At 46.3% G+C, this 24,696-nt stretch overlaps 1 protein-coding gene across 1 annotated transcript in view; it reads left to right on the top strand.

Moving 5' to 3' along the window:
- Positions 1-24,696, top strand: part of LOC139384557 (early endosome antigen 1-like) — a 246,497-nt gene that overhangs the window by 29,050 nt on the left and 192,751 nt on the right. Inside the window, exons 4-7 of the mRNA XM_071129395.1 lie at positions 16,259-16,339; positions 17,245-17,328; positions 19,731-19,877; positions 24,145-24,228. Coding sequence (XP_070985496.1) covers positions 16,259-16,339; positions 17,245-17,328; positions 19,731-19,877; positions 24,145-24,228 — 396 coding nt within the window. The remainder of the gene's footprint in view (positions 1-16,258; positions 16,340-17,244; positions 17,329-19,730; positions 19,878-24,144; positions 24,229-24,696) is intronic.

The raw sequence follows: 24,696 nt of genomic DNA, 5'->3' as shown, positions 1-24,696 counted from the left end.
AGAGCAGGAGCAATCGCAGCTCCTCCAATTCAGCTGGGAATTGACTCTGGGTGACAATGGAATTCATTTCCAAAGGCGTGTGTGTGTGTGTGGGGGGGGGGGGGGGGGGGGGGGGTCATCAGTGTGTGTGTGTGTGAATGGTGACAGAGCTGTGGTAATAAGGCTAGGCAGCAGCCCGCTTTAGTATTAAAGGCACAACTCCCCTCCTCTACAGGCAGTAAAGCAATGCAGGGACGCAGTGAAATGTTTACAGTGCTGTGGTTGGCTCCCGCAGCCAGCCCGTGGAGGATATTACTGCAGCTCGCCGCTAAACACTCATCCCTGCCCACCAATCAGGACTCTGCCCCCTCCACCTCCACAACAACGCTGCTAAAGCACCGCATCACAAGGACACTTTTAATGCCTTCCCACTACGCTTAGAATGATTAGCCCTTTTTAAGTATTTTTACATTATTCATTATTTGCATCAGGAACCCATAAACACGCCGGGTTCTGATTCAGTCTGTAGCTTTTGACACTGTTGAAGGTTGGCTGAGGTGAGAAGTTTGCCTGGAGTTCGGGGAGGAAGGTTCCAGAGGGGTTTAGGAGGGACAGTGGGGTCATAGGGAGGGAGCCAGAAGGTGTGAAACCTGAATAATAAAACTGACTTAACAGAGTTACACAGTCACAGCCCTGCATACATCACCTCAATGACAAAATAGGATTTATTCACCATTCAAGTGGGAAGATTTTCTTTGGTACAAGCTATCAACTTGACTTTTTTTTTAAGTATGGCTGTTGGAGTGTAAAGTGACTTTTAGTTTTTTTTCTCCTTTTTATCAGGGCTTGGTTATGCTTGTGGTTGGTGACTCCCCATGTTATTACGAACCAGTAGTGAGTGCCAGTTTATCCTAAGCCAGTGCAGCTGGTGGGGCCTGATTTGAACTCCATTCTGATTCTGGTGGGGATTGCCGTCACACACAATCATCACATTGGATTAAAAGTTGTTGTGATTTTAAGTACTCAACTCCCTTGCCAAAATCAATAAAGCGAGTCAATAGCTGGACCCACCGCTACGTTCCTGCTTCCCACCACCAAAGCTGTGCTACGCTGCTATGGAAGCCTGCCTTTCCTGCCTCCACAGTCACAGACACCCTACCAAAGACAGGTTCTCAAACCCACTAAGGCCCCATCTCATTTGGACTTTTCATTATCTCTCCTTAGTTGAGTCTATATCAGATCGTTGAGATACACTGTAGTGTCCGCCATATTTGGGTAAACTTATCATCATTGATAAGAGTTAGATGTTGTATGCCTTGGCCAATGTCCTGTCATTTTCTGTACAATGTAGTTTGACGTATGTAGGCTATTCTGTGTTCTGTTAAGTCCATGTCCCTTACTGACCGTTGTCTCTCACAATAACCTAAGAAATCTTTGCTTCCACAAAATACAATACCACCGTATGATTATTGTCTTAAGAAGAGATTCTGGTAATTGTAACAATACAGTTACTGTACAGTTAGGTTACTGTACAGTTAGGTTACAATACAGTTACTGTACAGTTAGGTTACAATGCAGTTAGGTTTTTTCATTGCCATTTCATTGCCATTCCCATACTTTTTTTTACATTGATATATTTCTTTGTTCTTTTTAAGTGTTATTTGAATTGTAGTTTGTCCATCAGATTTAGATTTTTGATTTGCTTATTTAGAAATGGTTACACTTCGTTATCTTGAGAAATGTTTGTCAGTTGTTGCCAAAGTGGGTGCCACACAGTGTTTGTGGAGAGGAGTGGCTAGTGTGCTGCAGTTCAGCTTTTAGCTGCCAAGTACGTAATAGTATGTAATGTATGTAATGATAATAATAACATACTACTGCTACTCAAATCAAATTGTATTTTTCACATGCGCCGAATACAACCTTACAGTGAAACGCTTACTTACAAGCCCTTAAGGAAAACAATAGTTTTAAGAAAATCCCTAAAAAGGTAAGAGATAAGAATAACAAATAATTAAAGAGTAGCAGAAAATAACAATAGCGGGGCTATATACAGGGGGTACTGGTACAGAGCAAATGTGTCAATGTGCGGGGACAGCGGTGTCGAGGTAATTGAGGTAGATAATAACAGAGAGTAGCAGTATCGTGGGGGGGCAATGCAAATGGTCTGGGTAGCCATTTAATTAGCTGTTCAGGAGTCTTATGGTTTGGGAGTTGAAGCTGTTAAGAAGCCTCTTGGACGTAGACTTGGCACTCCGGTACCGCTTGCCGTGCGGTAGCAGAGAGAACAGTCTATGACTAGGGTGGCTGGAGTCTTCGACAATTTTTAGGGCCTTCCTCTGACACCGACTGGTATCGAGGTCCTGGATGGCAGGAAGCTTGGCCATTCACACTACCCTCTGTAGTGCCTCGCGGTCGGAGGCTGAGCAGTTGCCATACCAGACAGTGATGCAACCCGTCAGGATACTTTCGATGGTGCAGCCGTAGAACCTTTTGAAGATCTGAGGACCCATGACAAATCTTTTCAGTTTCTTGAGAGGGAATAGGTTACTACTACTAAAATTACTACTACTACTGTACTGTAGGTGTGAGTACTGAACATTCTTGTTGATGTTTTTAGTTTTGTGTTTGAAGCCTCATGGCTGCGCCTTCATGGCTTTCATGGCTAGGCCTTCGTGGCTAGGCCTTCATGGCTAGGCCTTCGTGGCTTTCATGGCTAGGCCTTCGTGGCTAGGCCTTCATGCTAGGCCTTCGTGGCTTTCATGGCTAGGCCTTCTTGGCTAGGCCTTCGTGGCTAGGCCTTTGTGTCTTTCATGGCTAGGCCTTCATGGCTTGGCTTTCATGGCTAGGCCTTCATGGCTAGGCCTTCGTGGCTTTCATGGTTAGGCCTTCATGGCTTGGCTTTCATGGCTAGGCCTTCATGGCTTGGCTTTCATGGCTAGGCCTTCGTGGCTTGGCTTTCATGGCTAGGCCTTCGTGGCTAGGCCTTCGTGGCTAGGCCTTCATGGCTAGGCCTTCGTGGCTTTCATGGCTAGGCCTTCATTGCTTGGCTTTCATGGCTAGGCCTTCGTGGCTAGGCCTTTGTGGCTAGGCCTTTGTGGCTAGGCCTTCATGGCTAGGCCTTCGTGGCTTTCACGGCTAGGCCTTCATGGCTTGGCTTTCATGGCTAGGCCTTCGTGGCTTGGCTTTCATGGCTAAGCCTTCGTGGCTAGGCCTTCATGGCTAGGCCTTCGTGGCCAGGCCTTCGTGGCTAGGCTTTCATGGCTAGGCTTTCGTGGCTAGGCCTTCGTGGCTATGCCTTCGTGGCTAGGCTTTCGTGGCTAGGCTTTCGTGGCTAGGCTTTCGTGGCTAGGCTTTCGTGACTAGGCCTTTGTGGCTAGGCCTTTGTGGCTAGGCCTTCGTGGCTACGCCTTCGTTGCTAAGCCTTCGTTGCTAAGCCTTCGTTGCTAGGCCTTTTATGGCTAGACCTTTGTGGTGATACCTTTGTGACTAGGCCTTTGTGCATAGGCCTTCATGGCTAGGTGTTCATTACTAGGCCTCCATGACTAGATCTTAATGGCTTTCTTGGCTAGGTCTTCATGGCTAGGTCTTCATGGCTAGGTCTTCTTGGCTAGGCCTTCTTGGCTAGGCCTTCTTGGCTAGGCCTTCTTGGCTAGGTCTTCTTGGCTAGGCCTTCATGGCTGTCTCCTTGGCTAGGTCTTCTTGGCTAGGTCTTCATGGCTAGATCTTAATGGCTTTCTTGGCTAGGTCTTCATGGCTAGGTCTTCATGGCTAGGTCTTCATGGCTAGGCCTTCATGACTAGATCTTAATGGCTTTCTTGGCTAGGTCTTCATGGCTAGGTCTTCATGGCTAGGTCTTCATGGCTAGGTCTTCTTGGCTAGGCCTTCTTGGCTAGGCCTTCTTGGCTAGGCCTTCTTGGCTAGGTCTTCTTGGCTAGGCCTTCATGGCTAGGTCTCCTTGGCTAGGTCTTCTTGGCTAGGTCTTCATGGCTAGATCTTAATGGCTTTCTTGGCTAGGTCTTCATGGCTAGGTCTTCATGGCTAGGTCTTCTTGGCTAGGCCTTCTTGGCTAGGCCTTCTTGGCTAGGCCTTCTTGGCTAGGTCTTCTTGCCTAGGCCTTCATGGCTAGGTCTCCTTGGCTAGGTCTTCTTGGCTAGGTCTTCATGGCTAGGCCTTCATGGCTAGATCTTAAATGCTTTCTTGGCTAGGTCTTCATGGCTAGGCCTTCTTGGCTAGGTCTTCTTGGCTAGGTCTTCTTGGCTAGGTCTTCATGGCTAGGCCTCCATGGCTAGGTCTTCACTGCTAGGTCTTCATGGCTAGATCTTAATGGCTTTCTTGGCTAGGTCTTCATGGCTAGGTCTTCATGGCTTGGTCTTCATGGCTAGGCCTCCATGGCTAGGTCTTCATGGCTAGGTCTTCATGGCTAGGCCTTCATGGCTAGGTCTTCATGGCTAGATCTTAAATGCTTTCTTGGCTAGGTCTTCATGGCTAGGCCTTCTTGGCTAGGTCTTCTTGGCTAGGTCTTCTTGGCTAGGTCTTCACGGCTAGGTCTTCATGGCTAGATCTTAATGGCTTTCTTGGCTAGGTCTTCATGGCTAGGTCTTCATGGCTAGGCCTCCATGACTAGGTCTTCATGGCTAGATCTTAATGGCTTTCTTGGCTAGGTCTTCATGGCTAGGTCTTCATGGCTAGGTCTTCATGGCTAGGCCTCCATGGCTAGGTCTTCATGGCTAGATCTTAAATGCTTTCTTGGCTAGGTCTTCATGGCTAGGCCTTCTTGACTAGGTCTTCTTGGCTAGGTCTTCTTGGCTAGGTCTTCACGGCTAGGTCTTCATGGCTAGGCCTTCTTTGCTAGGCCTTCATGGCTAGGTCTTCATGGCTAGGTCTTCATGGCTAGGCCTTCATGGCTAGGTCTTCATGGCTAGGCCTTCATGGCTAGGTCTTCATGGCTAGGTCTTCACGGCTAGGTCTTCACGGCTAGGTCTTCACGGCTAGGTCTTCACGGCTAGGTCTTCATGGCTAGGCCTTCATGGCTTTCTTTTTATATCAAAAAGAGATTCTGGTAAATGTAACAATACAGTTATTGTCCTGTACAATACAGTAGTGTAGGTGTGAGTTTAACAATAGCGAAACTCTTGATGATAATTGGTTTATGTTTTTGAAACTTCTGGGCCAGGCCGTCATTGTGGACGAGAACAAGTTATTGACTTTTTCTCAATAAATAATTGATGAAAAAAAACACATCTCACCTCAAACTATGCCTCTTACAAGGAATGGACATAAAATGCATGCCTTCCAGGCCCAGTCTTGAAAGGTGTCGCACATTTAATTTCCACTACTTTACATTTAATTTATCCTGTCATGCCAGATGAAGTACAGGAGATGAATCTAAGCAGAGATGAGTGCTTTGTACCTATCAGTACTACATGTTTTATTTATGTTTATATGTTTTAGAACTCTTACTGGGTGTGTGTGAGTCATTAGTGTTCTACCACTAACCAAGCAACTTTTTAATTGCAATCCAAGGAGAGTCGTGATAGTTTCAGCTGGAGATAACCTGCTGCTGTGCTTCTGAAAAGATGGCTGTTTTTACATGATCCAATCTCCACCAACACTAGCAGGGCACTCTTTTTGTTTGTGTGTGTGTGTGTGTGCGTGCATGTTTCTGTGTGTCTGTGTGTGTGTGTGTGTGTGTGTGTGTGTGTGTGTGTGTACTTGTAGCTGCATCTGTTTTGGTGTGTGGCTGTGTGTGGGTGGTGCATGATATAACACAGTTTACAACTAGGTGTAGGGAGCATTCCGTAAACAAACAGCATGATTAGATTCTGGGAAAACACATGTATTAGTGAGTGCTCACTTCAGCGTGCTGGGGACGTGGGTGGTGGAGCTGCAGAGGACACAATCACTTGTTGTTGACCATGATTTCATTGTGTTCTTGTTGTTGGTTTCTTTGCTTTTTAAATAGCTTTTACATTTTTAAGTAGTAGTCTCAAATCCTCCTAACAGTGGGCTCTCGTAGTGAAGGCCTACTTGACTTACGCTTCTGGCATACCCTCTGGCCTTGCCTGCGCACACACACACACACACATTCATAGTGGAGATGAGGATGAGGGGAAAGAAATAAGCTGCAGCACTGCATAAGGTGTCAGCGTGTCCTCTTCGCCGGCCATAAAAGTTAATTAAAGAAAATGAATTTTTATTATGCTGTGCTGCTGGAGCACGGCTGCTGCTTAATAATAGCCTCTCCTGGAGCTGCTGTCAAGAGGAGCACCAAAGCAGAATAATGGCAGTGTGTGTGTGTGTGTGTGTGTGTGTTTTAATCTGCTCATATGCCAGAGGGATTCGTTCTGTGTTGGTAGGACTGTTTTGTTACATTACAGTGATGATATTCTATTGTACATAGTCCTTCTATTCCTACAAAGACCACTCAATATTTCATTGTTTTATTTGTGAAGAGGTTGAGCCACACCGACATCTGAGGACTTGGATTTCCGAGGACTTGGATTTTACCTACCTTAGTCATGTGATTCCACCATGGCTCGATAAAGACCTGATTCTCTTGAAAGCCATGTCCCCATGTGGCGAATACCTCAGAATACTGCAGTGCACTGGGTGTCTACATAGAGTCAGGCTATGTGGAATATATCAGGGTTTATGTAGTAGTCCTTATTTGTATTCCCTTCCTGCCACTGCTTTAATGATATTTGTTTTGCTCTGCTCTGAGAGTATTTTGGGAATCTCAGTGGGGAGTTTGGGTTTTAGGAGGATTGGGTGATTTGAATCAATGTGGCTCATTTTTCTTCTGGCATACAGCGATGCCCTCTTTTTTTTTGGCACATTTGAAAGAGAAACGTGGGCATATCAAACACTCTCACACAAATACACACACCTAAGAATGCACTCACTCACACACACACACAAACAAGAAAACAAACGCATGCACTCTAACAAGCACACTCTGTACATTTAGTATATACCTTACCTAGCAACTCTACCTGTTTTCCAGCTTTAGCATTATATCCATACAGTATACGATATGATATCATCTACTGCATCTTGCCATCTTTATGTAATACATGTATCACTAGCCACTTTAAACTATGCCACTTTATGTTAATATACCCTACATTACTCATCTCATATGTACATACTGTACTCTATACCATCTACTGCATCTTGCCTATGCCGTTCTGTACCATCACTCATTCATATATCTTTATGTACATATTCTTTATCCCTTTACACTTGTGTGTATAAGGTAGTAGTTTTGGAATTGTTAGGTTAGATTACTCGTTGGTTATTACTGCATTGTCGGAACTAGAAGCACAAGCATTTCGCTACACTCGCATTAACATCTGCCAACCATGTGTATGTGACAAATAAAATTTGATGTGATTTGTATAATACATTATGGGAATGCTATTTAAGAGCCTACATACAGCACAGTATGGAGTGGTGGATTCGATCTCTAGGTTTATGTCTAAGTTCAGCTTTAATTACCAGAAGGACTCAGCAGTAAATGAAGTGGCGGAGGATGAGTTGAGAAAGGGAGGGAGGGGGCGGAGGACAAGGGAAAGGGAGGGGGGAGGGGAGCAGTGCGGCAGTAAAGGATGCATTAAGCAATTAAAGTTAGGGTGCAAAAGAATGAAGTGATGCAATGATTTTTGCAGTAATTGCCTTCGCTATGACTGGTGATCACAGGGGAGCAGGGCAGAGAAGGGGGGGAACGGCAACAATATTGTTATCTTCTACTGAAAGTCCTTCATACTCACTCACAATCAAGGGTATACTATACACACGTGATACACACACGTATGCATTGCATACATATAAAAACACGCACACACATATTCTAAATTGCACAGGTCCAAAGCAGAAGGAGGAAAATAGTATGCTTGGCTTTACATTTGCGTTGATTAATTCATATGTGCAATCATACTCTCTATCTCTATTTCTCTCTCTCTCTCTCTCTCTTTCACCACCACAGAAATGTATAGAGACACCACCATCTGCACACATATACGTGTATAATTATGTATGCATCGATATTTGATAAAGAACACATGAGTTAGCACCCTGCAGTATTTGTGATCTTGAATGGTGGGATTATGTTAACAGTGCTCACACAAGCTCATCTATGATTTATCTGGTGCCAGAGCCCAAGCCGGCACTTTTTCACTCTTTAAAGCATTTGTCTCGCCTGTCTGTGGGAGATAAGACAGTGGAAATACTTGGGATGGGACGGAGGACAGGAAAGCAGGGGGAGAGAGAGCGAGGACTGGTCAGAGACAGTGCCGATGGAAGGAGAGGTGTATCCTTTTGTTTGTGACTGGAGTGTGTGCTGAGCCCTCCCTCCTCTCTCTCTCTTTCTCCTTCTCTCTCTCCTTCTCTGTGTTTTAGAGGGATGTCTGGCTCCCGGTAGCTGCTCCCTGCAGGCCCTGATTAATGCAAATTTATGCAGCCTCCGCTGGCACAAAGCAGGGCTGGGAGGGGCCCTCTTCCCTGATTACCAGCAGAGAGAGGGGGGGAGGTGGGAGAGGGGGTGACGTGGACAGACACCTCATTTAATTTAATACATTGGAGCATGTGGTGGCCGGGTGCGCCAGAGAAGGAGGGAGATAATCAAGAGCCCTGGCCCTTATAAATGTGCGCTGAGATGACACAGAAGAGATTGGATTTGGAAACGAGGAGCAAAGAAGAGCAAAGCCGAGCGGAACGCGATTGATTGATTCCATTCAAGTGATCACACCCGCTGATGAGGAATTAGTTATTTTTCTTTTTTTAAGTAGATTTTTCCCAAAATGTAATAAAGTGATTGCGAATTAAGTGTTTTCTTAGCTCGGCCTATCCCTTATTCAGTGATGTTCTCTGTTTTTGCAGTCACACGTAGTTAAATATGCATCATAAATTCTTGTTTCATATAGCAGAATCTACTTTAAAAATAACTACAAACAGCAGCAATATGGCTGCCAACACGTCCAAGCATTCCAAACTCAATTCCATAAATAAAAACTGCTTCTGTAGGTATTTTGGGCCCAGACTTCCCAGTGGCTCCAGTTCAGTAATGCAGCTCTGTGAAGTAAAGTGATACTTGGAAACCCCCCTGGTTCCCTGAAGACCTGCTCTGGCCATCCCTGAGCTGGTGCTGGTGCACCTCACAAGTTTCTACTCTCTCTCTCTCTCTCTCTCTGCTGGAGGTTGATATGCCGTCCGTGCTGTGACGAATGGCAGGAAATCAGGAGGCGGCCATGACAGGCAGATTATGAGATCCCTCTGTCTACATGATTTAGCCTCTTAATCGTTAAACATGATTAAAGCAAACAAACGCAGCATTATTAGATTAGTCAGAAGGACATGGAGTCTTTGGCACTGATTACCTTTTCCTTTTTAATGAAATGCTGCTCCGAATTAACATTGCTTTGGCTAATTTGATTTAGCACTGCCTCAAGAAATGCCAGACAGCTCTGATTCAACTGCAGACTTTTTGAGATCCTTGTCAGGAGCTTAAGACCAAACAGCAATGCAATATCAACATTTCCAGCATTTTACAAAGTTCAAGAGGCTGATTGAGTTACAAGCGCTGTATTCTAAATGACAGAAGGCTTTGGATGAGCTAGTCAGAGATAGTAGAGATGGGATAGAGAAACTAGAGGGGGGGTAGAGTAAGTAGATATGGATGACAGGAAGTAGAGAGGGGATAGAGAAACTAGAGATGGGGTGGAGAAAGTAGAGATGGGGTGTAGGAAGTAGAGATGGGATAGAGAAACTAGAGATGGGGTGGAGAAAGTAGAGATGGGGTGGAGGAAGTAGAGATGGGATAGAGAAACTAGAGATGGGATAGAGAAACTAGAGATGGGATAGAGAAACTAGAGGTGGGGTGGATAAAGTAGAGATGGGATAGAGAAACTAGAGATGGGATAGAGGAACTAGAGATGGGATAGAGGAACTAGAGGTGGGGTGGATAAAGTAGAGATGGGATAAAGGAACTAGAGATGGGATAGAGAAACTAGAGATGGGATAGAGAAACTAGAGATGGGATAGAGAAACTAGAGATGGGATAGAGAAACTAGAGATGGGATAGAAAAACTAGAGATGGGATAGAGAAACTAGAGGTGGGATAGAGGAACTAGAGATGGGATAGAGGAACTAGAGGTGGGATTGAGAAACTAGAGATGGGATAGAGAAACTAGAGATGGGATAGAGAAACTAGAGGTGGGGTGGATAAAGTAGAGATGGGATAGAGAAACTAGAGATGGGATAGAGAAACTAGAGATGGGATAGAGAAACTAGAGGTGGGGTGGATAAAGTAGAGATGGGATAAAGGAACTAGAGATGGGATAGAGGAACTAGAGATGGGATAGAGAAACTAGAGATGGGATAGAGAAACTAGAGATGGGATAGAGAAACTAGAGATGGGATAGAGAAACTAGAGGTGTGGTGGAGAAAGTAGAGATGGGATAGAGAAACTAGAGATGGGATAGAGAAACTAGAGATGGGATATATAAACTAGAGATGGGATAGAGGAACTAGAGATGGGACAGAGAAACTAGAGATGGGATAGAGAAACTAGAGATGGGATAGAGGAACTAGAGATGGGATAGAGAAACTAGAGATGGGATAGAGGAACTAGAGGTGGGATAGAGAAACTAGAGATGGGATAGAGAAACTAGAGATGGGATAGAGGAACTAGAGATGGGATAGAGAAACTAGAGGTGGGATAGAGAAACTAGAGATGGGATAGAGGAACTAGAGATGGGATAGAGAAACTAGAGATCGGATAGAGGAACTAGAGGTGGGATAGAGAAACTAGAGGTGGGGTGGAGAAAGTAGAGATGGGATAGAGAAACTAGAGATGGGATAGAGAAACTAGAAGTGGGATAGAGGAACTAGAGGTGGGGTGGAGAAAGTAGAGATGGGATAGAGGAACTAGAGATGTGGTGGAAGAAGTAGAGATGGGATAAATTTAGTTGAGTGTTAGTGTACCTGTGGCAGGAAGGATAAAGAAACTGAAACAGCAGGGAATCAGCTCAGCAAATCCAATGTATGTAATTTGGATATGTGTTTGTGTTTTTGTTGTTGTGTATATTCGTGTGTGTGCATAATTCTAATCTGCAGTCCAGCAGAAGAGGAGCTCTGAGGTCCTGCTGGTGTGTAATTGGCAGCGGGTGCTGCATTGTTGTTCTGAATAATTCAGTCAGCATAATCCTCCTTTGTGGGGTTCATTAATTGCACTTAACATTGCATGCAATCTAGCTGATTCAGGGCCTGCCTTTGAGCCAGCCTCAGCCCCTCTCCCCACATAAAGCCTCTGTCACTTCAAAGGCTAAAGGGACTGGCCTAAGCGTGTTTTCAGATTTTTAAATTTACAGTGCTTTTTATCTGTGAGTTTTACAGCAGTATGGGCACATTGTGTCTGTGCTGAAATGAATTGAACAGGCAGGCAGCCTCTCGGTCGTAGCAGCTGCTGCAGACATTTATGTCTGAGGAGGGATGTAGTGTTTTAATGGCCTGGTATACACACATGTGGCCAATCATTTTCTATTCCACTCCGCTCACAAAAGAGAAAGTAAAAACACTTTTTACAGAAACCCTTTCCCGGCTCTTGCATTCTATTTGGATAAAGCGTGTTTCTACTTGGGTTCCTGCTCCTCCAGTATTCCTCTGTATTGTGGAGAGAGAACCACTCAGGCAGCCGAGTCTAGCCCAGCGTGGGATAGAAACACTGTTCTCTCACGCAGCCCTGCCTCTGAATCACCCTCCTGCACACTACAGCCTTTTTTATTTTCCTGAATGAAACTTTAAGAAATCCATTTATGGCGGCCTTCGCAGCCTGGGCTGTCAGACACACGGCCGCTTAAAACCAGAGGTCAGCCCCAGACTTGTTTAATAGCTACTCAGAGCACCTAAGCGAGTGTGTGTCTGCCCCGACTCGCAATAAATACTCACTGGATGGGTCCAGGTTTACCTTTCCTCACCGGGCCCTTTAAAGGGACACCTCTTACTTTCTGGACCATCTTCTTCCTCCCCTCTCCCTCCCCAGTGAGCCTCTACCCAGGTCGGATGGAATAGTTGGGGTGGTGGACTGTGAAGCTGTTGCACATCTTTGGGTAATACGAAGTCGTGGGGAAGTGAAGACTATAATAGCTTTCTCTCTCTGTTGGGGTCTGGTTAGTTGGTTAGTATTGGTCAGTATTTGGTCAGTATTTGGTTGGGGACCCGGGTTGGTCCGTCCAGGGCTTAGTTTGTCAGTCCACCCTGTATGGAGGAGAACCAGCACCTCTCCTCTCTGTGGACATGACAGCTGCTTGAGACCGAGATGGTGCCCAGCTCACATGAATACATTCATACATGTACTATTGTCCTGCATGTATTACTGCCCAAGTGGAGAATGATGAGCAGTACTGTGGACTCCTCACCCAGGCCACCCCCAGAGAGAAAGGCAGAGAGAATAAGAAGGGAGACTGGGAGATATCGAGAGAAAGATTGAGAAGGAGTGAGGGTAGTGAGAGAGACAGATAGAGGGAGAGGGGTCGTCAGAGAGTGACGCAGAGGAATGAGATGTATAGAGACAGAGAGAGGGGGAGACGGAGAGGGCAGTGGGGGAGACAGAGAGGAGTGCGGTGAGACAGAGAGGACTGAGATAGATAGAGGCGGGGGGATAAAGAGTCTCCCCTCCACCTGTGAGCTGAGGCAGTAAAGGGCCTCTCTCAGGCAGAGCAGCCCCATCACTCTCTGCCAGACGAGGGGCTTGTTCTGTGTAGAGTGCCACCAGGGACCACTGGGCTGCGCCTATAAACTTAATGAAGTTTGACTGAACTCATCAGCTTCTGAGAGCTAGAATCCCAGAGACTAGGAAACCAGATGCGGGGGGGACCTAAAAATTTTGATGGAAGAGGCTCACTTGGAGGTCATTACTGTGGTACAGGAAGTGTCTATGGATGGGGGGCTGGACAGGGGCGGCCCATCTGCTTTGCCCCTCCCACACCCCACCCATGACTGATGGCACACACACACACCTGGGGCGGCAGGTAGCCCAGCGGTTAAGAGCGTTGGGCCAGTAACCGAAAGGTCGCCGGTTCACATCCCCGAGCCGACTAGGTGATCTGTCTATGTGCCCTTGAGCAAGGCACATAACCCTTAAACCCCTGTAAAACAACACGGTGTATGTGACAATAAAACAGATATTTGTTACACACTCCAGCTCTTCCCAGCTCGGCCCAAATGAGACAGAGATGCTGTTGTTGTCCCTTGCAGGAGGAGAACCTGAAAAATACATTTGAACTAGCCTATGACCTTTTGTCAATTAGATTTCCTCATCTCCTGCGTCCTCTCTCCTCCGTCCTCTCTCGCCTCTTTTTGAAAAAGGTCAAAGGTAATCGAGGAGAGTCGGTGAGGAAAGTGAACGTGGATTGAAATGTGTTTGTGTGAAATGAGATGGTCCTTCTCCACTCATGTGTCAATAGGCAAATGATGTTTACAGGGGTGGATAAATGTGTAAAGTGATCAAAAGAAATTGAGTTAGTTATGTAATACATTTGATAAATAAAGCATTAAGTAGTATATTGTTTTAAAGCTGATTAAAAGGGAGGGGGTGTAGCAGATTACAAAACATACCGAGGTAGGATACACGAGTATCCTCGATGAAAGGTGGCTATCGAGGAGGGGAGGACATTTCCGTTTGCCTACTAATGAAATGACACACTCCTCGACCACTTATCGGTTTCAGGGTCACGGAGGAGAGACGACGTAGGACGATCTTTTGCCAAAACGAGAATTTATATTTGAGAGTATATGTCTTTTGGCAAATAAACAATCCGTTTTCAAGTTTTTACATGTATTACCCTACTGTTGTTTAGACTGTGTTTATCAGCCTCCACTGTGTTCTGTGTAGCGTATGTCACACAGACATGCATGTGAGATTATTGATATGGGTATTCGTCTGGTTTGTTCCTGTGTGTCTGTTTCTCATCTATGCTTTAATTCAGTTCTTTGAGGCATATCCGTCTCTCTCTTTTTTCTTCTCTTTACCCCGTCTCTGCCTGGTGGCAGGAGGGAACTTGCCATGCATTTCACGTCCAACTCAGAGGGTGTTGCTATGGTGGTTGCTAGGGATTTAGCCTAGAGTGACGTGGAAAGTCTGAATATTAAAGGTGTCCTTCTGATGCAGTGCTGTTTGAAGCTGTGAGGAATGAGCAATCACCTCTGAGATACTTTTTTTGTCTCTCTCTTTGGAATATCAGGGTTGATTTTCAAACACACACCAAAGGATGGTTTGCAGAAAAGATGCCACAGGAAGAAAAAGATACACAACAGTATGATTGGTTGTTAATTAATTTTCTCATGTCTATGCATCTCGAACATCACACTGCTCATACTAAATAGTGTGTACCATCTCATCTGTATGAAAGCAGCTAGTTCTGTATAAATGACCAAGGACAGTAGATTCTCCACATTCTTGTAAAATAGCAGAGGTCCTAATGTGCTTTCCACACATCTCTAATGCACTGAGTCTCTGAAGACGACGGCCCGTGATTGTGTGCTAGCTGGGAGAATGTCCTTGGTAGTTGGTGGTTAGGATATAATTGAGGATGTAGAAGTGGAGGCTGAGAACCGGGTGGGGTGGGTGGTGGGGGTGCATTGTAAACAGGGTTAAAGGCTCTCAGCATTAGCTAACTGGGCTCCACACTGTAGACGCTAATGTGGAGGCAAACGTCTCCGGCATGGAGAGCAGATCACATGTCCCCATCACGATCCCCGCCAGCTTTCATGAACTCAACTTAACTTTCTGTCTTCACAATGAAGGAATGCTCATAAAATACATGTTTCCCAGTTACTCATTGTCTGACTGGAAGATGGGTTTTCCAGCACCAGGCAGTACTCTCTGTCTCTGTTTAACTGTCGTCCTTCTCAGCCATCAACTGGCTGTCCAAACCACACTGTCTGTCTGTCTGTCTGTCTGTCTGTCTGTCTGTCTGTCTGTCTGTCTGTCTGTCCCTCTTTCTGTCTGTCTGTCTGTCCCTCTTTCTGTCTGTCTGTCTGTCTGTCTGTCTGTCTGTCTGTCTGTCTGTCTGTCTGTCTGTCCCTCTTTCTGCCTGTCTGTCTGTCCCTCTTTCTGTCTCTGTCTGTCTGTCTGTCTGTCTGTCTGTCTGTCTGTCTGTCCCTCTTTCTGCCTGTCTGTCTGTCCCTCTTTCTGTCAGTCTGTCTGTCTGTCTGTCTGTCTGTCTCTGTATGTCTGTCTGTCTGTCTGTCTGTCTGTCTGTCTGTCTGTCTGTCTGTCTGTCTGTCTGTCTGTCTGTCCCTCTTTCTGCCTGTCTGTCTGTCCCTCTTTCTGCCTTTCTGTCTGTCCCTCTTTCTGTCTGTCTGTCTGTCTGTCTGTCTGTCTGTCTGTCTGTCTGTCTGTCTGTCTGTTTGTCTGTCCCTCTTTCTGCCTGTCTGTCTGTCCCTCTTTCTGTCTGTCTGTCTGTCTGTCTGTCTGTCTGTCTGTCTGTCTGTCTGTCCCTCTTTCTGCCTGTCTGTCTGTCCCTCTTTCTGCCTGTCTGTCTGTCCCTCTTTCTGCCTGTCTGTCTGTCTGTCTGTCTGTCTGTCTGTCTGTCTGTCCCTTTTTCTGCCTGTCTGTCTGTCTTTCCCTCTTTCTTTCTGTCTGTCTGTCTGTCTGTCTGTCTGTCTGTCTGTCTGTCTGTCTGTCCCTCTTTCTGCCTGTCTGTCTGTCCCTCTGTCTGTCTGTCTGTCTGTCTGTCTGTCTGTCTGTCTGTCTGTCCCTCTTTCTGCCTGTCTGGCCCTCTGTCTGTCTGTCTGTCTGTCTGTCTGTCTGTCTGTCTGTCTGTCTGTCTGTCTGTCTGTCTGTCTGTGTATGTCTGTCTGTCTGTCCCTCTTTCTGCCTGTCTGTCTGTCCCTCTTTCTGTCTGTCTGTCTGTCCCTCTTTCTGTCTCTCTTTCTGTCTCTCTTTCTGTCTCTCTTTATTATTACGCAATAAGACCCGAAGGAGTGTGGTATATGGCCAGTATATCACGACTAAGGGCTCTTCTTATGCACAACGGATACGGCCATTTGCCGTGGTATATTGGCCATATACCACAAACCCCCAAGGTGTCTTATTGCTATTATATTATATTATATATTGGTTGCCAATGTAATTAGAGCAGTAAAAATCATTTGTTATCATACCCGTGTTATACGGTTTGATATACCACGACTTTCAGCATTCAGGGATCGAACCACCCAATTTCTCATGAGAATTAGATACTGAAGTCACAACAACCATATTCTGTTCATTATTTTCTAGGGGAGTACTACTGACCCGACAGGATCCAGTCCAGTCCCACATCTTACAGAACAGAGGGGCAGAGAACTGCTGAAGACTGAGGTAGTCACACCCATCAAGTCAATGGCTACTGTCATGTAGCAATAATCACCCAATAAAGTCCCAGTGTCCCCCATACATGACCAAAATGCAATGTACACCATGAAGTAATCTAGTCTTTCCATTGTACTGATGTTGTCCAATAACCTGTTGATTGGAAATCAGACCCTTAACTATTGATGAATTACTAGTAATGTTATTGTGGTGTCATGGTGTCTCTGTGATTGTGTGTGTATTTGAGTATGTGTCTCTGTGATTGTGTGTGTATTTGAGTATGTGTCTCTGTGATTGTGTGTGTATATGAGTATGTGTCTCTGTGATTGTGTGTGTGTGTTTGAGTATGTGTCTCTGTGATTGTGTGTGTATTTGAGTATGTGTCTCTGTGATTGTGTGTGTATTTGAGTATGTGTCTCTGTGATTGTGTGTGTATTTGAGTATGTGTCTCTGTGATTGTGTGTGTGACTGCATGGGGTCCAGGCTTATTTAGCAGGCAGATCAATAGCAGGCTAAATGGTAATGACCAGTCCCCAACTCAGAGCTCAAGGCCTGGGGAGAGAAGGACCTGCCCTACCCTGTCCGTCGCCCTCCACCTTCCTCCATCCCACCCTCCCCTCCCAGTTTGCAGCCACAGCAGCCGTCACACAACCTCAGGCAGCCTAGTTAGCCCTGGATAAAAAAGCTAGAACCCACGATCAATAGTGTTAGTCTTGTCTGTCTAATTGCTCATTGGTTGACATTGGCGCCAGGCTATATGTAAGTGCATGTTCTCTGAGTGATCGTCTGGCTTTGCCTCTCTCTATCCCACCTCACGCCTAGTATTGGGTTCACACTCTGCCCCTCTCTCCTCTCCTCTGTTCACCCACGTTCGGCATGGGAAAACCTGACCCGTTGGGCTGGCTGCACCCCAGTTATCATGTCGGGACGCAACCATCCAGAGGCTCCGGCGAGATGTGCTGCTCTCCCACCAGGCCCGCGACTCCCAGTCTGCTCAGGTAAATATCCAGCTAGGATTAATGACCAGCACCAAGATTAGCCAGTCATTTGCAGCGCCAGCTATTCCAATCAGCGGCAGGAAATCAGATGGGCTCGTTTTGGCATTCTGAACAGTTTATTATGTGATCCTACGCAGATGTATATGACCAGGAAGCCGGCTGTGGGGAGGGCACTATTGATTGGATTCATTGTGAATTACGTGAATAGATAAATGCGTGAGAGTGCATATATATAACGGTATTACTCATTCAGGTCCAAATGGAAAATATGAAAGATTTCTGCTTGAATAAATATGAAATACGTCTCTATCAGCACCGTCTAACTAGGGCATCCGCAGCGTTGGTTATTTGACATGATAATTAGGAAGCGTGTTTCTCTTTTCCTCTGATGTGATGATAGTGCTCCTCTGTCTGGGATTTAAATGTGCTATTGATCAGTGTGAGGCTCGGGAGCTCAAATCAAAACGGTGCTACAGCCCCGCGCACTTGCATACATTTCTATCTTTTGTTTTTACTTCCTGTTAAAACAAATATTTAAACTTTACCCCCCCCCCCCCCCCAAAAAAAAATATACTGTTATCTGTTATCCGCTTAACATACGAAGCGCATTTTGTGTTCCTACTCTCTGTTTTTCTCCAGTTGTAGTGTGCTAATGTCATGATTTAAATGAAGTATTGATCAGTTTAGGAGGGGAGAATAGAGAGAGGGAGCGATTGTGAGGGAAAGAAAGCAAGAGCAGGGTAATCGGCGTGGATCGCACACAGAAAGAGAGAGCTAAAGGGATGAGCCAGGTTTTTGGTGGGATTCCGTGGAAACGATTCCTATATCATTGCTACTTTCTAATTGAGGAATAAGCAGCAGTCACCTCATCAGGCTTTCCAAGAGGGAGATAGGTGGAGGCAGCCATGATGCTTTTCAACAGAGAAAGAAGGGGAGAAACGCCCGCGCGGGTCCTGTTCTGGGCGGATTTGTGGATTATCTCTCAGCCTGTATGCAGATGTTTGATTAATGGGTCGTCCTGGGAGTCGTCTGGGACTCCATCTTGTCTGTTTTCCTTTCCTCCTCCTCTTGCTGCTGTTGTGATTAGCTACCACCATCACCATCTCACATACAGAAACAAGACTATGTCTCTGTCTCTGACCAACTAGACCAGCACCTGCATGGGTCTTTCCTTTCCCTCCTCTCTCTCTTTCTATCCCACTCTCCCTACTTTCCCTCCTCCCTCCCTTCCCTCCATTCTCCCTCTCTCTCTCTAATATGATTTAGCAGGTGACTGTGTTGTGTTAATTAGAGGTAGTTTATTAGAGTTAGTGCTGTGTTGGCGTGCCGGGCCAGCCCACTGGCCAGCCTCCTGCAGGTGTCAGACCGGGATCAGTGGGATCCCTCACTGGTCCAGTAGTTTGTTTGGTTACATGTTGATGGTAAAAACACTAGACACTCTTAGAAAAAAGGGTTCCAAAAGGTTTGTTCAGCTGTCCCCATAGGAGAACCCTTTTTGGTTCCAGGTAGAACCCTTTTTTGGTTTCAGGTAGAACCCTCTGTGGAAAGTTTTCTTCATGGAACCCAAAAGGGTTCTACCAGGAACCAAAAAAGGTTATTCAAAGGGTTCTCCTATGGGGACAGCCGAGTGAAGCCTTTTTAGGTTCTAGGAATCCTGTCCAGTGATTATTACAATGATTTCAAATGTTGTTATTAGTTGTTATGCTGTTCTAAGTTGTTTTACATTATATGATGAATTCTACTGTTTCTCATATTATAATGATTATTTCCTTTTTCTTCGTTTAATGACACTTCAGCAGTTGGTTGTCAATGCATTAACTGCATATGAGTAACATTGTAGTATTTATATGTAAACATACATCCAGTCTGTTATCGTGTGTGTTGACACTCACTGACGCAAACCCCAGCTTCTAGGAGATGATAACGTTGAAAATGAAAAGGTATTTAATTAGTTAAGATCAGACATTCAGATTAGTTCCATGGTGATTATTCTTTATTGACCCATCATTGACCCGCTGTTATTGTTCAGAATAAGAACTGGACAATCTCTCACCATCAGTACTCGTTTTGGGTTTGGACAATGCATAAATGGCAACCATTTCAATGCGGTAGGTTGTATTCGTCAGATAGATTTTTTGCTCTTATTTAATTAATCCAGGCGCTTTCTTACTCATCAGAGGCAGGCGGTTTGAGGCGGATGTCAGGGCTGATGTTGGGAGAGCAGTCCTGGGACTCAGGGTGTCTGGACTTGGGCAGCTGGTGGTTCTGATCTGGGATCCGTGGTGTAGCCATGTCTCAGATAGACAGGCAGGCAGAGCCAAGACGAAAGGAGAGGAGAGGCTCTTTTTACTGGATTGATTTTCTCCTCCTCTGCCGCCCTGCCTTCTTTTGTGGTTCGATAGCTGGATGTCCATGGGCAGAGGATCTCTCAGCTGCAGACGGAGCTACAGGAGAGACAACTGGAGCTCCAGAGGGGACACAGCCGAAGAGAGCAGCAGCAGAGGGACCTGCAGACCCAGACACAGCAGGCAGAGGAGCTCCACACTCAGGTAGAGAACTCACCGCCAGTCTCAGGCTTCTCAGGCCTCCTCTCTCTGTTAGCTCTTGTTCAGCCATGATGCTTTGTGTCTACAGTTCTTTGAATGTGTGTGTTGGGTGTCTGTTCACTAGTGCACGGTCTAGAAACAACCAATTTACCCCCAGGAATCTAATCCAAATGTGTTTGAAAAATGTAGAATAACTCATCATACAGGTTGTGTCCACTTTCTTGTGTCTTTATCATTTAAATGTGTTTTGTATAGAAAGCATCATAACCATCTGTTGCCGAATTAGCTAAACTGTGAAAGTGCGTCATCTTATAGAGGAGCTTATTTGTTGACCATAAAATAACTCATCCTTTAGAAACTTGAAGATGTCTCACTTTCTAGCAAAACTATATAGTCAGGGTACGTAAGCCTAGGTTAAATCTGCACAGTGATCCAATAGCAGCATAATGGGCGATAATCCTCCATGTTGATGGAGGCACAACATCCTGTCTTATGGACCAAAGTGCCATACCGGGACAGCCCCGTATTGGTTCCATTAGTACAGTTGTGCTATCTGATGCTGGGTCGTGGCGTGGGAACATGTGCTGAGCAGCTGGCCCTGTCTGCCTCTGGCCCAGACCACCTCTCTCCTCTCTACAGTCTAACTGGCAGGCCAGGAAACATGAGTCAGAGCAGGATGACTATGTTGTTTACTACAGAGAACTGGGGGGATGAGGAGCCTGTCTGTCAACAACAGACTGACAGACAGACACACACAGACAGACGGGTAGATAGTCAGACATGCACACAATAAGGCAGACCAGACAGACATGTAGAAAAATGTACATCCATAAATATACAGTAGTTAGATACTTTTTTATTATTATTATTATTTTTTTACCCCTTTTTCGCCCCCATTTCGTGGTATCCAATTGGTAGTTACAGTCTTGTCCCATCGCTGCAACTCCCGTACGGACTCGGGAGAGATGAAGGTCGAGAGCCGTGTGTCCCCTGAAACACAACCCAGCCAAGCCGCTGACACACTGCTCGCTTAACCCGGAAGCCAGCCGCACCAATGTGTCGGAGGAAACACCATACACCTGACGACCGTGTCAGCGTGTATTGCGCACGGCTTGAACCAGTATCTCTAGTGGCACAGCTAGCACTGCGATGCAGTGCCTTAGACCACTGCACCACTCGGGAGGCCTGAGTAGTTAGTTACTTAAACAGTTATACATTCCGGTAAAAAAAAGGTCAGTGTTGTGATGCTCAGCTGAAGGAGATCTCTAGCTGTTGCTGGCCTCCCCTCCTGGAGAGAACGGCAAACCAATCATATTCAGAGCCAGTGCTGGCTGTCAGCGCCTGTGTCACCTGTCGCTAGGTCTCTAGGCAGACTCTGCCTTGAGCTGGAGGGATCCACAGCAGCGATCTGCTCTACATGCCTGATGGGATCTCATTCACACTTGTCACTCTATCAATGACTGCACCATTCCCTGAGCTCTCTGCCTTTATCTCCCCCTTCTATCTATATGTAATAAAATGAACGAGTCAGTTTATTTTCCTTCATAGCATTACTATATTCTGTAGCCTCCTGTAACTGTACAGTCATGGCTAGAACGGATGTTTACATCAGTTATGTCCAATTAATGGATGCTGTGTATTGATATCCAAGTGCTCCGGACACCAATTGGGCATTATGCTAATAACCATTATGCTAATGGAGGTAAACCAGCCTATTTCATCCATGTGCTATCAGTGTCCATTAATGATGAACTAATCAACTGTCTTGTCAGTCTTGTCAACCTATCCTGTCCTTACTCCCTGTGTGTTTCATTCCAGGCCATCCATGACTCAGATAGTCATTATCACCGCTGTGTCACCCACCTTTAATTTAAAGGCCATTTTCTACTCTCCATAATGACGTGTCACTGTCCTTTCTCCCGAGATTGAATAGATTTTAATGTGGTGACTCTGGTCCCTGTCCATATTAGTCATACAAGCTTCTGCCTAACCTGAAAGAAGTTCACTCATAGGCGGCACGTGAGTTTTAAGTTTGGGGAATCACATTTTTACCATAAAAAATGCAAACAGATCATTAAAAACGACGTTGTCTGATCCATATAATAGGCCTATGTGTCACATCCGTCGTAGAAATGATTGGACCAAGGCGCAGCGTGAGTAGAGTTCCTCATATATATTTCAGTGACACTAAAAACAACAAAGAATTAATGAATGTGCCATCCGTAGCGCACATAGGCACTAAACCAAACAATATCCTACAACGCAGGTGGGAAACGGACCACACTAAGTATGATCCCCAATTAGAGGCAACGATCATCAGCTGCCTCCAATTGGGAACCATACTCACACCAACATAGAAAATAAAGACTAGAAACCCCCCCCCCCCCAAAGGTGCGGACTCCGACCGCAAAACCTGAACCTAGATGGGCAGGTTCCACTCAGACCGCAGATCCGGCCATGGAGAGGGACTGGACGCCGTGCCTGGACTGGGCATCAGCGCAGTGGAAGGCTCCGGCCATGGAGCGGGACTGGACGCCGTGCCTGGTCTGGGCACCGGTGCAGAGGAAGGTTCAGGCCATGAAGAGGGACTGGAGACCGTGCCTGAACTGTGCACTGGCGTAGAGGAAGGCTCAGGCCATGGAGCGGGACTGGACGCCGTGCCTGGACTGAGCACCGGTGCAGAGGAAGGCTCAGGCCCTGGAGAGGGACTGGACACCGTGCCTGAACTGGGCACCGACGTAGAGGAAGGCTCAGGCCCTGGAGCGGGACTGGACGCCGTGCCTGGACTGAGCACCGGTGCAGAGGAAGGTTCAGGCCATGGAGAGGGACTGGACGCCGTGCCTGGACTGAGCACCAGTGCAGAGGAAGGCTCAGGCCCTGGAGCGGGACTGGACGCCGTGCCGTGCCGTGCCTGGACTGAGCACCGGTGCAGAGGAAGGCTCAGGCCCTGGAGCGGGACTGGACGCCGTGCCGTGCCGTGCCGTGCCGTGCCTGGACTGAGCACCGGTGCAGAGGAAGGCTCAGGCCCTGGAGCGGGACTGGACGCCGTGCCTGGACTGAGCACCGGTGCAGAGGAAGGCTCCGGCCCTGGAGCGGAACTGGATGCCGTGCCTGAACTGAGCACCGGTGCAGAGGACTAAGGGCTGGTGACACAGTCTTCAGGGCGAGTGCCGGGCTGGGAAGGCGCACTGGAGGCCTGGTGCGTGGAGCCGGCACACATTTCACCGGACTGATGACACGCTCTTCAGGGTGAGTGCGGGGAGCCGGCACAGGACGTACCGGGCTGGGCGAATGCGGGCGAATGCGCTGCAGAATACACCTAACCAACATCTCTCTCCGATCTCCTTCCTCACACTGCTCCATCGACTCCCCGACGGTCTCTGGCACTCTCCTCGGCTCGACCAACAGCCCCTAGCGCATGTGCGCTACGAATGGCACGTTCGTTTATTCTTTGTTGTTTTTAATTTCACTGAAATAAATATGTGGAACTCTACTCACGCTGCGCCCTGGTCCACTAATTTCTACGACGGATGTGACACTATGAGAAGGGGAGACGCAAACACAATATGATGTCCATCTAAACTGGGGGAGGGAATAACAAACTTTCAAGTGGCACTGAGCCAACAATGATAAAGAGTGAATATGCACACTCACCACGGGGATATGCCCGGTGCTCTCCGCTGGTGCCAATGAGATAGGCTACTGTTCGCTCAATGACAATTTGGATAACTAAAAGACAGATTAGAGTGTTTTCATTGTCTTCTCTCTATGGCAGTAGCCATTTGCTTTCCAAAATATGTTTTCCCACAATTGTATTTTGAAATATTGCGATATGCCTGGCAGGGCTTCTCTACTTTTCACTGACAGTCTCAACTCAACAGTCATCTATTTGGAATTTAACGCGCGTTGCCCAAATTGCAGGCACTTCTGACTGTATGCAATGTGATTTAAAGAATCGAATGATCTCCTGTGGCCAAATTGCGCTTTCTGATGTAGTAGCCTATTTATTTCTGTATAGATAGGAGTAGGCTAATTAGGCTATATAATGACACAAACAATTTACTTTCGCCGTGTATGAGTTCACTCTTGCAGTTTCTACAGAAGCTTTGGTAACAGTGTTGCTGTAAGAAATAATGAAATGCTGTATTGAATAGTGTGGATATATATTTACCATATTCCAGTGTTTGTTCAGAGACAAGTAGACCTTGTTTACGCTGCAGTACTGTAGTATTCCTCCCTCTCTGACATCATGTCTCTTTTGTCTCCCTAGCTGGCTGCGGTCAAAGGGCGTCTTGTGCAGGTGGAGGGAGAAAATGAGGCACTCATGGGATATAAGCGGGAGCAGGGAGCCGAGGTCAGACTGGGTGCCTGTCGTGGTTCACAGTGACTGGAGTCCACCACTAACACAATACACACACTCTAGTGGAAACACTTTCATAACCCAAAGTCCATCATCAGCAACAATACACGCTGATTCACACCAGGATTCATATTGTCCTCCGTAACAAAAATCTCTCCACAGACTTGGAGACTTCCATAAACTAAGTCCATATCTTTTGAAAATGGAGACCTTGATGCTCACATTCACAGTACTGGTTACTCTGGAGTCTCTGTCTGTAAAAATGTCTCTGTAAGATGTTGTTTATTACCATTGAGAGTCTGCTCATATCCATGCCTACATAATGTGAGTGTGCACATGTGTGTGTGTGTGTACATGCGATTGTGTGCATGCTTGTATGCAAGTTTGTGTCTTTCCATGGTCTCTTCCTCTCAGAGACCCAGTCCTTCTCCATTGACCTGGGCAGACAGACAGACAGAGATT

This window comes from Oncorhynchus clarkii, chromosome 26, assembly GCF_045791955.1.
Source record: "Oncorhynchus clarkii lewisi isolate Uvic-CL-2024 chromosome 26, UVic_Ocla_1.0, whole genome shotgun sequence".
Taxonomy (NCBI): Eukaryota; Metazoa; Chordata; class Actinopteri; order Salmoniformes; family Salmonidae; genus Oncorhynchus; species Oncorhynchus clarkii.
This window is presented reverse-complemented; position numbering and strand designations above follow the sequence as displayed.